This window comes from Monopterus albus, unplaced genomic scaffold (genome assembly GCF_001952655.1).
Source record: "Monopterus albus unplaced genomic scaffold, M_albus_1.0 scaffold272.1, whole genome shotgun sequence".
In the NCBI taxonomy this organism is placed as follows: domain Eukaryota; kingdom Metazoa; phylum Chordata; class Actinopteri; order Synbranchiformes; family Synbranchidae; genus Monopterus; species Monopterus albus.
Genome location: NW_018128152.1, coordinates 621,615 through 634,407, shown reverse-complemented (window position 1 = coordinate 634,407; position 12,793 = coordinate 621,615). Strand labels below are relative to the sequence as shown.

The following is a 12,793-nucleotide window of genomic DNA, read 5'->3' as shown; positions in this document are numbered from 1 at the left end:
CGGAAATTCTGCTATTCTTTATTGAAAAAAAAAATCCTTCAACATCGGATTCGAACGGCAAAAGGGCCTACAACACACACCAGCCGACAAATATTAACATTTATTATATTTTATGGTTAACTTTTTTTTTTCTTAAAGTTTCACAGGGGAGGCTCTGCCTCACCTGCCTCCCCTGACCGCACGTCACTGCTGTGGCAAACTCTGACATCCAAGACTCCACAGCAGCCTGATGAAGTGGAGATTTAATTTTGGAAAAGAAAACCTGCCAGACAAATAAAGACAAATACTAACATCAGCTTTTTGCTATGGGTCACTGAAAAACAAACCAGGAATTACTTTGAAATGAGAGTTGATGTATTTATGTTTTACTTTTGCTATATTCTGTGTGTTGGGCAGAAATTAGTGACAGCTTTGTTTTACAACTAAAACACATCCCGCCTAGTGGTTGCAACTTTTTAAAAAGCTAATTCCACACAACAACAAATGTTTATTTATGTTATTAGTGGTGTAGAAAAAAATTCATGGTGGCTGATATATCAGTAAATGGTTTTCTAAACGTTCAAATATTGTTGGTATATAAGCCTCAAAAATCCTCTACCAGCCAGGATTTATTTTAAAAACTTAGAAGTACAGTAGTACTCTCCATTTTCAAAAGAGATAAGAAGGCCCCTAAGATTAGATTTTGAGTGATTAGCATAACCTTTAGCTCACCAAAAAAAAAAAAAAAAAAACCCCAGGAAAAAGACCTAAAAACGTGTACCTCTGGACCATATACCTGGTGGACACATATGCCTCCTGCAGTGTGTCTTTCTGGGATGCCTTGTGGTAGACTGTGTGTGGCTTTGGATGTGTTGCTGTGCAGGGCCATTCCCTATGTGCAGTCTGTGCTGCAGTCACCGAGGAGGCCTTGTAGTCATTTGCTGTGGCCTGATGCTGCCTGCTCTGCATTCAGCACCAGTAGAGCTGGGAGGGGGCCGACCCCCCCAGCACTACTGCAGAAACACACACACTCGCGTAAGCACAGGCACACACACACACACACACACACACACACACACACACACACGGGGACTTCTTTTCATTCGGCACACGAGCTAAGCACAAGGGCCTTCAGCCATCACACTACAGATTCTGCTCGGTCCTCCCTTACCTTTCCTATATTTCAGTCTTTTATTGTTTTACTCCTTCATTTCACTTTCTATCACTACCTCATTCACACATATATGAGCTATTTTGTGAGTTATCAACATTTACTTATTTCTCCTACAGCAGCACAAAATGAACTCATACTAACCATCAGTGAGTGCTGCTGAGTTTGGTAGCATGTAGAGAAGGCTCTGTAAGGATATTGCTGCTTACAGATTGCTCCAACGCTTTCTTTCTGGCCATTTGGTGAGCCATCTTGTGTGTTTCACAGTTTCTTTCATGTTTGTTGACATTTGGGATGTGTGTTGGAGTCATTTCTGCAGCCAGTCTCAGTCCCCACAGCCATTGCCTAGAGGAAGACAAGCCAGCCACACTATGTTGGTTTAATTGGCTGTGTATAATGGGCCTTTGAAGTAAATATCAAGAGCTACTATCACAAGGCTGCTGGACGTTATCATGTGTTTCCACACTGCCCACTGTTTCTCCTCCATTTCAAGGCACCGATACCAGGCTGGTTTAGAGGCACAGAAATGGCTACGAGTTTAGATTCGCACAGTTGATGTAAACAAAACTAAACTGACCTGTGTGTTTACAACTCCTGCTTGTCACTATGGATACACTCAGTGAGCCCTGTGAGGTTGATGGAGGCAGGTGTGTTTGGACACATAGCTTTAACAGATGAAAATGTTACCAGGTTACATAAAGGAAGCATATGCATAAATTTAAATCCTCTGCCTTCCTGCATCAAAGCTTGTGTGTATTTTTAGAAGGATTGCAACTTTTCTGTGTCACTCTTATGCTACTCTAAACATTTATCCTGAGAGTAAAATCTGAGTTAATCATTTGCCTAAAGGTAGTGTGGTGTAATGAATGTCTTTGGTTGGTAACAGCCGTGCAGCTTGCTTGCTGATGGTTTCACACTTTTCTTAGGATGCTATGTAGAAAGCATAGTCACTGGCTCAGCATAACCTTGAGCTGGGGGCTGAGGTGGGAGGGTAGTAGTTTTGCTGGTCCCTGCATGGTGGAGATGCAGAAGGAGAGGGAGGCGACTGAAGAAGTGAGAGAGAATAAAGAGGATAACTAAGTCTCTCTCTCTTTTCCTCCCTCGCTCTGTCGACAGGCAGGGTTGGGACTCTGACGTGTGACAGGCTGGATGTAGAGTCTTTCTCCAGCATTCGTCATTCTGTCTGCCCATGATTGGCTGGAGTATTCTTATTCACACACAAAAAAATGGGTCAGGTGGCCTGTGGAAAATGGAGTGTTTGTATGGACGGATGGATGGACAGCGCATATGTACACACATGCATACCTACACGTGCATTCCACACAGAGCAGGATTATACTCTGCAGCAGAACAGCGCTGACAGATAAATATCACCTAAATGAAAATAAATCCAGGTTATGTGGTAAGCGTCTCTCATGTTGAATTCACTGTGTCCTCTCACAACCTGCGAGCCTGTTTTCTTGTCACACCCTGTGGCAGGTGGGCTTAGTGAGATAAATAAATGTGTGCACTGAAAAAAAAAAAAGCTGGGAAGAAAATCAATACCTGTGTGCATGAATCTGGCTGCAGCTGCCACAAAGAATTATGGGAACATGATGGGTAGATACACTTGGGCTGGACAGTGTGCATGCAGCATGATAAGCTAAAATGGTAAAGAAGAAAAAAGCAAAATCCCAGAAACCCAAGAGCCCCAAGAAAACAAGATATAAAACAGCTAAAATGGTAAAGAAGAAAAAAGCAAAATCCCAGAAACCCAAGAGCCCCAAGAAAACAAGATATAAAACACTTGGTTGATAGATAGATAGATAGATACCATAAGATGCCATATTGTAGTATTATGACAATTAATGCCCATGTGTAAATTTGAGTCAGTTAATTATTGGAACTGTCCACCTGTCTACAATGAAAATATGGTTGGATTTATGGAAATAGAGCATAATTAATAGCCCCCTGTATTGAAATCTAAACAGCTGTAGTTATTTTAGAAATGTCCAGTAAGCCATGCTGGGTATAGTATGATGGTACTTTATATTGAAGTGTAGCAATGTTATGAAGGCTTCATTACAACACTGCAGGTAGAAATCATGGCCATATTTATGCATTTATAATTGCATGCTTTTCAGGACAGTCTGTTATAAATGTGTCACAGGTGTACAGTACCACTGTGAAACACTGCCATTCGATGATAGTCTGTGTGCTCACTGCAGCTCTGCTGCTCCAGTCCTAGCCTGAGACTGACAGAGATATTAATTAAACTGGCTGATGCCCTTTTTGTCTCTTTACTGCACTGGCGTTGCAGTCATCATGCCCCTACCTCTGTACTGTGTTGTTTGCTCACCAATAACTGCAATTTGTTCTTTATTAAACTCTTGGGGCTAGGAACAATTAGAGTGTTAGCTGGAGGTGGTGGGTATCTGTGTGTGTGTGTGCACATGCATATATTTGAGTATAGGCAGGAGGAGGAGGGTCGAGGGAGAGATACTAAACACTGCTTAATCTTTGATAAACAGCAAAGTCTCCTTTGTGCCTCTGCAGTTTGTCGTATCTTCTCTAGTCTACTCAGCGCTGTGCTGGTCTAGCTCATGGCTGCTGTCTCCGTGGCTCCTGGACCTGGATGGAAGCCAGGTCATGCATGGCTCCCTGCCAAGATACAGATTCGCTATAAGCACAACATGAGCTAATCATGGAAGGAGCCACCAATTAATTGGCACTTAGACATTCTGTAGATTGTATGGATTTGAGGCTGGATGTTAGTGGATATGTATGACTGGCATCTTGATATATTCACATGACACATATTGGAAAAATAAAAAGGGTTGTTGTGTAGTTGCATGTATGTTAAGTGCATCTTTTTTCACTGTAAAACTCAGCTGTATGGGAAGCACACGCATGAAAGTTGTTTTGCTAAACTGCAGAGAGGGCTGGGCTGGGGTAGGTTGTGTACATATATTTGAGTTTGTGTGTGTTTGTTTGGAGGATATTAGTCCACCGAAATCCCTCTCTGGGTGGGAGAGAAGGCAATATGACATGGATGATGCATTCAGACCTAAACATTCACACCTAAACAAGGTGATATGAAGCAAGTTACAGTTTTGGTGCAGAAATGAGGAGCATTAAAAGCCACTTCTACAGGACATTATAAGAGAAGTATGACGGGACCTTGTATACAGCACACAGTAACCTTCAGGCATTTAAGCAATTTTCATTTATAAGTAAAAACATCAGCAATATTAAAAACATGGAATCAGACTGAGCGGCAGGTGTGGACAGCCAGAGCAGTGTCAGTCACAGTGCTGTGGAAACACCTGTGTTGCTGCCTGCTGAGCGCTATGTGGTTACTCACTGTCAGCGATGAAAAAAGGAAGGTGATCCCCCAACTCTCCATCCACATTTAACCCTGCTGTACTATGACGTCAGAAAAAATATCTGAAAAACACATTGATTTAAAACCTTTGATTGGTGACAAAGGCCGCTTGAAATTTCAGCATCTGTGAAGGAAACTGTAGAGAGGCTGATGTGCATGTAAACGTCTATATGTTTGTGTGTGTGGCAGGGACACAGAGGGAGAGGAGAAAATTGTGTTAGTATGTGTTGGTGTGTAGGAGGAGGAGGAGGGGCACTAGCTGTGAATGGTTGCTCTTATCGCGTGCATGCAGCTGCTGCAGTGTCTTTGAGAGACAGAGGGGCTGTCCATGCATGCCACTCACAGCCTCTCTCTCTCTTTCTATCCCTGCGTGTGCTGCATTTTACAGCAAGCGAGTGAAAGAAAGAGGTGGAAAAAATCATGACTTCAGCTTTAATGAAGACCTGTGACACGCAGGTCTTCAGTTTCATATCCTCGTGATGATTCCTATAATAAGAGACAGGCAAGAAATGAAATGTCACTGGACATCACCACATCACCTCGATTGACATCTGGTTGTTTCTTGCATTGTTGACACAGACATTTTAACATTTGAATAAATCTTGGTTGTTTATGTGCCTAAGCTAAACAGGCCTAAAATGTGGCTTGTGTTTTTATCATATTATTCAAAGATGTAGTGTCTTCCCTCTAACGAAGTAAATATTCAGTTAAATCGGATTATTTTCTCTCTACAAAAATCTGCTGAGATTAGTAGGGCAGGAAAACGTCCTGTGGAAGAATATATTATAGATAGTAAGTAAAAGCAAAAAGAAAGAAACTTTAGTTGTCCCACAAATCAGTCAGGAGGAAAGATACCTTCCTTCTCTTCCACATTACTAATCAAAACTATGAATAATGAAGGAATTAATTCAGTTAGGAGCCAATGGCTGTATAAAAGTGACTTGCAGAAAAGTGTTTCCAAGATGAGCAGTTATTGGAAATCACCTTGGTAGATGGGCATCTCAGGCAGCTGGAGAAGTGCTCTCCCATAGTAATGCATGTTGCATACAGAGTGTGTTCTGGCATTTGTACTCCCCCAAATCTCTGCCCAGGTGCCCTGTCATGTATCGCTACACTCCTGCAGCAGTTTTTCAAGCTGTGATAAGTAACCTTGAGTCTGATAGAAGAGTGGGGAGAGCAGATGGTGAGAAAGGATGATTAGGAAACAGTGTGGACTGTCAAACCTGGGAGGACTGGAGAAACACAAGTTTATTCAAGGTGATTTTAAAGAGCAAGGGTTTTGCTTCTTGTTTTGTTCAAATTAACTTATTGTTACATTTATCCACTAAACTGATTTAACACACTTGATGTTTTCTGGTCATTGCATGCATTTAGATATAGTTATAAACTGAAAACTTGATTAGTATTAGATACATATTTTTAAATGAGATGTTAATGTTTTTGACTAAGATTAGGAAATATTTAACAAAAATGTGAAAAGCAAATTTGTTATATATTCAAGGCCAAAGAGGAGTACCACAGTTGCATTGTTCATTTTATTTTGATGCAGGATTTGTTGGATTTATTGACATTTACATGCTGATAATGTTTTACTGTATATACCTATTATTTATATTTGTTTCATTAAATGAAACCTAAAGCTGCTGTATTTATTTATTTGTAAGACTATTTTTTGAAATGATAACTACTTTCCTATCATTTAAATGCAGGATTTGAAATAATTGCTCAGCATTTTGTTCAAGATGCATTTATATGTTTGGTCAGAATGGGGCTTATTCTGGGTGCAAACTCCCAATTGTGACAATAATAAACCAGCACTAACTAACCAGTGCTTTACATTATAGTGTCTATTTTTTTAAATAAATGCTTGCATAAATCTTTAATTCCACCTGGCAACTATCGATAGAGATACAGTACTGAAGGAATCTAAAAAAAAATATTCACAGGCCAAAAAAATAAACTAATAAGTGATTGCATGAAGGGTCCTTTGCATAATCTGAGTTAAACCATAATGCAGAATAAAGAATGAACAGTCTAAAAATATCCTGCCTGGCGAGAGAAAAGAAAACATGTTCAATTGTCATGCTACATGCTAGTGCTTTTTCTGCAGCCATCAGTAACATTATTATTGTTATTAGTTTTGTTTTTGCCTTGCATTGTCTCAAAGTTATTGAAATAAGAGTGCAGAAAAATATGTAATAATAGTAAACAAATCTATTATATTCATGTATAAAGACAGTTGAATTTAATGTTTTGGCAATGATGAGCCACAAAAAGATTTGTCTTTTGCATATGGTATATAGTCGTGCTGTTGCTGAGGCCCTGAGTTGACACTGTCAGCCCTGCCTGATTGGCTGCAGCTTGCTATGACTCGGCATGCATTTGCCCAATACGGTTAGCTCAGGCTCCATTCCTTTTTTTTACCCCACCCTAAATAAACTGCCTGGGGAAACTGTACAAAAATTAGAGAAAGGGAGAGCAAGCCTTTCATCTAATTGAGAAGCTCATATTATCTGTGGTGGGAAGATAAGCTCGTCTCTCTCAGCAACTATTAAGCTCTTTGTATGTTAGCCATTTTCTTCTTTTTTTCACAGTCGCTTGATTTTTTTAACCGTCACCTGTGCACTCTGTGTTTGTGAGGTGCAGGTTTAATGCTACTGTATGTGTGTTTATCTTTCTCTGTTCCAAGCTGCTGTACCTGTACACATGCACATCACTCCAAAAATGGAGACCAGATCATGTGACCTTGTGCAGTCATTAGCAGGGAAACACACATATGTTTTCTGTACTTCATCAACTTTGATTATTTGCACCCTCCTACACTTGTGAGCACACCCTGGGATGAAAACATGTTGATGTGTAAGACATTATGAGACAAATTTGCCTTTGACACATTCAAATATTCATACAACTGTGAAATATAACAAAAATGAATTCTGACAGTTTTTTAGATATGAAAAAAAATGTTCAAATGTCAAGGTGAAAAAACTCAATGAATTTTATAACTGTTCATAAATATTTGCATGTTTGCAACATGTGTGAGAGGCCACCACTGACTAAGTGTGTCATGCATCAATTCATGTGACCCAAAATATGTTCTGATTGACATTGAGGATAAACCTTTGCTTGGCTTTATTGTGGTCTGATAGTTGGAGTGTAGTTGTTCTTCCTGATTACATTGAGTTTTATAGTGTCTTGATCCCTTCAGCTCTCCATTAGTAGTGAAAGCAGTAAAAGGTTTGCTGTGTCTAGGCTGCTGCTGCCGAATATATATTAAAAAAAACATTTATTTTTTTATTCCTAACCATTCTAAGCCTTTTTTCAGTCAGTAAAAAAGACATTTAGTGAAGTGATGCATTAATAAAGGCCCTTTAGTGATGCTGATGTTCGGGTTGAATCTGTCCAGTTTTTGTTTGTCTAGGGAAAACAATAAATAAGCAAATTATGATAACAAAATAGTGTTGTGTGTATTCTTTCAAAGAATAAAATGCCGTTCATTTTATGTAGCAATATCAAGCTTGTATTTTGAGCTGGAGTTGAAAGGTCCGTGTAAGTAAGTCCTCCCATCTGTGCATACACACACAAACACATGCACACGCACACACACCTATCCTTTCCTGAGGCAGGTGCACTGCTCTTCAGCCACACTCACTCACATGGAGCTCAAATAGTTCCTTATCCATGTGAAAATAGCTGCGCTGAAGAAGCAGTATTGTGTGCCTATACAGGGCCTGAGCAAACACAGCGGCTGTGTAAGTGATCAGTTATCCCATTCATAGAGGCCCCATAATGGCCAGCTTCTCCCAGCCTTGTTTGCTCTGTGTTTTGTGGCTTTGGTGTCTGGCAGATGGGTCATCAGGGATTATACCTGCTAATGAAGAAGGTAGAGGTGGGGGGAGTGAAGGGAGTGAAGGCTTATTACAAATTATGATATGACCACATGGAGCACAGGGGCTGCTGTAGGTCCTCTATTAAACCTCTCGTCCAACTGGATGTGGATGCGTTTTAAAGTTGACAGTGGGGACAGTTTATGAATTTGGGCTTATCTCTTACTACCTTTATTTGTAATTTACAGGCAGTTACAAACTGTATAGTTTACCCTTTAGTTTTTGTCATGGAGACAACTTTGTTGTAAAAATATTATTATTTTTGCATTTGCAACATTAATAAATCCCCCCCCAAACAAATAAACAAATGTTGTTTTTAGAGCATATGTGTCTGTGGTGTACAGTATATTACCAACTAAATTTCTGTATTTTAGTTTTTCATGGTTTTTGGACAGTTCTCTATTTTCCAGAACATAACTCATAGCACCAGCTGTAGTAATTGTGGGTGCAGGGTCATCACTGAGGTTATGACCTGGTATCCTGGGGCCTACAGACCCATGCTGACAATATCTTGCCCTTCCAGCATGATTACACAAGGCATATGTCCGGGCAGGATAGCCTAATGCCTGACATCCCCCCTCCTCCAACACACACACACACACACACACCCATAGATATGCTTGCACGCACACACAGCCCCTCCCTCTGCAGCCTTTAACATATGGAGATGGAAGGAATTAGCACAGGGCAATAGAATAAATGAGTTAAAGCAGCCAGCAGCTTAGATTTTACAATATCAGTTCTTGGGTGACCCGTCTGTGAGTTTCCTGGAAGTGCAATTGCGGAGAAAAGTCTAGCCTCCATATTTTTCTATTCCTTTCCTTCAGAAACATGTAACATCAACTATGGCACTTTTGTATAAGGGTACACACTAGTAACTAAATTGCTCACAGGCCCTTAATATCCATACATTTCTGTGATTAGGGACAGACATGTGCAGAGAAGTACCGTGAACACTGTTTTGAGGATATACAGTGTTTTGGACCAAACCGTCCACAAAGCCACAGTCTGACCCTGACAGGCTTCTCGTGTGACCCCAACAACACGCCCCATCCCAGATTCAGCTCAGATCTCATTAAATGGGATTATGCTGGCTACCTGCCATTTAGTGGCTTGGGCACAACCTCTTATCTCCTGTCTTCAGATGGCTGCCAAGAACAACATAATGCACAATGACCTACATTAAACAATGCCACATGCAGGTTTTGTACTGAGCTTATATCTTGTGGCCAGTCTAGGTACTGTCTTCCTAATGCTGATTTCCATGGCTAAATGTAGGTTACTAGGCCACTTACATGGCTAATTGGGATCTAATGACCGACCTCATACTAAAGGCATTCAGGCTCAAATCAATTAAATGTTGTGATGCAGACCAAGGCCAGTTGCAGCATATAAGTGTATGTGGTGGTTGGTTGGATTTGTGTTAGTTCTATGCACACAAAACTGTAAGCTTCTATGCTTTGTAAAGCATGTCTTTTCCTACTCTTCCCCACCCTGGCACTACACTCCTTACTTTAGTATATAAGGTTTTGCCTATATATTTAGCAGGATGTGACCCTGAGAGAGACTAGAGAGGGCAGTGGAGTCCCTGTGACATCTCGAGCACCCTCCCATACTCTCCTTCGAAGCAGGGACACAAATTCAGTAGTGTAAGAGGCTTTGTGTTCAAATCCCCAGTTGATCTTCATAAAGTTTGTGTCTTACACTTAAGTACAGATGGTTGTAAGGCTAGTAAATAACTTGGGCCTCTATTTTCGCCAGGGATTTGGTGGGGTAATCCCTCTCTCTGACAGTTTACCAGATTCAAATCAGTCCAGGCTTTGCTTTTCTTCCTCCACTTCTTCAGCCATTTCCCCCTGTCCTTCTATTCCTTTCCTGCCAACAAAACCTCCTTATCCTCATTTGAATATGTGATCACGTAGTGGGAGCACACGCATGACATGCCTGCATCTAAGAACAGGGTTGTGGGGGATGTAAGAATCTTTCATAGTTAGCCTTTAAAACCCCCTTTTCAACCTCAAAGGGTCATCGTGTAGATTGGAATCAGTGTTTATGAGACTTTCGATGAATCTGCCCTGTGTCATACTATAAATGGAAACAACATTTTATAAACTGGTAATCAGCACCTTTTATGTTTAGGACATTCGTTCCTGCAGATGCTCTGTGGCTGCAGTTAGAGACACATATTAACCACCTAATTCTATTTCTTAACAAAAAGCCCTGTGTTTATAACAATGCAAGGTTTTCTATTCTGTGCATTACCAAACTTGTAAATTGCCTGTCTTGAGGAATTCTGGTGTATCTTTATCATAACAGTGATATTGCCTGAAAAAAATCCTTGTACAAAACTATGCAACATATTATCAGTATATTTTAGCATTCCACCATATATTCATGGCTCATATAACGCATGTTGGTGTGCTTAGAGGACACCTGTTAAGCACATCTCTCTCCTGGGACAAAGCTGGGGCTCAGAGGAAGGCCAACCCTAATGAGGACATATATAGTTACGGCACTCACACATCCTGAAGGAGCTCTGATCAAATGGTGAAAAGCAAATGCTCCCTAGAAAGCAGCTTGACACTGCTGCTCCTTGTTCCCCATCCTGCCATTCCTATTATTCAAATATATTTATATATTTATATCATTGTTTATCCACCGTAAGTGGACGGAGCCGGTACAGCAGCACCTCATCTGCATAAGACTGCCATAGTAGTGCCTCGGGATACGAACAGATGGGAGTGTTTAGCAACCTTACCCACCTTTCTGTCTCACCCAAAATGCACACACACACACCAAAACCCACGCACAGCTGCTCCATCGCTTCTTCCCCACCTCTCTTCTCCCCCTTTTCTCCCTGTGCAACCCTACCACTTGCCAGCCCCCCACCAAATGTTCTGCTAACCTGTCAGTTCTCATTGCCCAAAATTCAAGATGCCATATGCGTTGCTCTGACTTCTAACCCTCCACTGCTGCTCTTCCCTGTCTCCTTCATGGTGACATGAAAGTCCCGCTTGAAACATGAGGATGTCTCTTCGCTGCTGTTTGATTCAGAATGTCTGGCTGAGATCACAGCGACTGCAGGTGTAGCTTGTCTTGTATAATAAAAGTAGTCACTCAGCGATACATGACAGAGTAGGAATGCATTTATCACAGCAACATCAGTGAAACTTTTGATGATCTACCTAGGTAAATAAAATAGACACTGTGCCATGCTTCATGCCATGAAGGGAAAACTGACTGATGTGTGCAGCATCCAACACAGAGCATATGGAGTCAGTTTAAATGTTTTGTTCCTGAGATTGACTGATTATTGAAATTAGTGTATAATAATCTCCAGCAGTGTAAGTCCTTGTCCTGTATTACAGCATCTAACAAAGGTCTCTTCTGTGAGCTCTGGCAGTCCTGTCCGGTGGATTCAGGCTATTTGCCCTTGCACAGAGGGCAGCTCCCAGCAGGCCCGGCCATAGTGACAGTTTGTTGTTGTTTTTATAAGGTCATCCCAACCACAGGGGGCAGCATATTCATTATGCCCACTCCATGGCTCTGCTTGTCTCTGGCAGTCTGTTTCTCTGTGGGGTCCTGTCATGAGGTCAGAGTTTACTTACTGTCATCCTCCTCTTGTCTTCACAACAGGCCAGGAAAGGAAGGAAATGTTAATTTGACTCATCTACACAATAATGATAAGTTTATGTTGAAAAATTAGAGTTACAGAAATGTATTGTTTCTAAACATTTTATTTAACCAATATTTTACCAGGGAAGTGCTTCTTTTGCAAGGGTAGCCTGGACAAGACAGCAGAAAATGAGGAAATTAATTATTCTGTTTCTTTATCAACAGAAAATTAATCAGCCCTTATTTTGATAATCTATTAATTATTTGAGGTGACACAAAGGAGCATCTGATGAAAAGAATGGTTAAATTTCCAAACAATTAAATGTACCTTTGTTCACTGTACATAGTGGTTATGATGCTACAGTCTTGCTACAGATGGCAGTAGATAGATATTAGTGTGTAGCTGAAATTGCTGGGCTATGTGAGTGACTCCTCTACTTGTGCTACTTTTAATTATCATTTTATAATAATAAAAATTTTACCACTGCCCCACCATAACCATAATTTGCCAGTCATACCAGAATATAAGTCAGCCAAACCCTTGAATGTGTTGAAATGATAAATGATGTGATGCATTTCATTCGTACCAGGCAGAAAATGTGATTTTCTCGAAAGCCACAGTCTTGCCTTTAGTTGTTTTACAAGCAAAATGTAAAACATGAGATAGTTCTAGCTGTCTGATGTCGGAATCCATTGCTTTTCCATGTCTTAACATTTCATTATACTGAATAGGATAACTTTTTGACATTTTGTTAAAACACACTGGGCCCTGGGCAG

General features: G+C 40.7%; 1 protein-coding gene across 2 annotated transcripts in view; it reads left to right on the top strand.

Annotated features, from left to right (window-relative positions):
* The window catches only part of LOC109972868 (Down syndrome cell adhesion molecule-like), a 43,016-nt gene extending 37,916 nt beyond the window's left edge, over nucleotides 1-5,100 (top strand). The window contains exon 4 of one of the 2 annotated variants that reach the window (XM_020622070.1): nucleotides 3,686-5,100. In XM_020622070.1, coding sequence (XP_020477726.1) covers nucleotides 3,686-3,729 — 44 coding nt within the window. In that variant the 3' untranslated portion in view covers nucleotides 3,730-5,100. Of the gene's footprint in view, nucleotides 1-138; nucleotides 192-3,685 lie in introns of those variants that run through there. The other variant, XM_020622071.1, reaches the window with a different exon arrangement.
* Nucleotides 5,101-12,793: the final 7,693 nt, after the last annotated feature.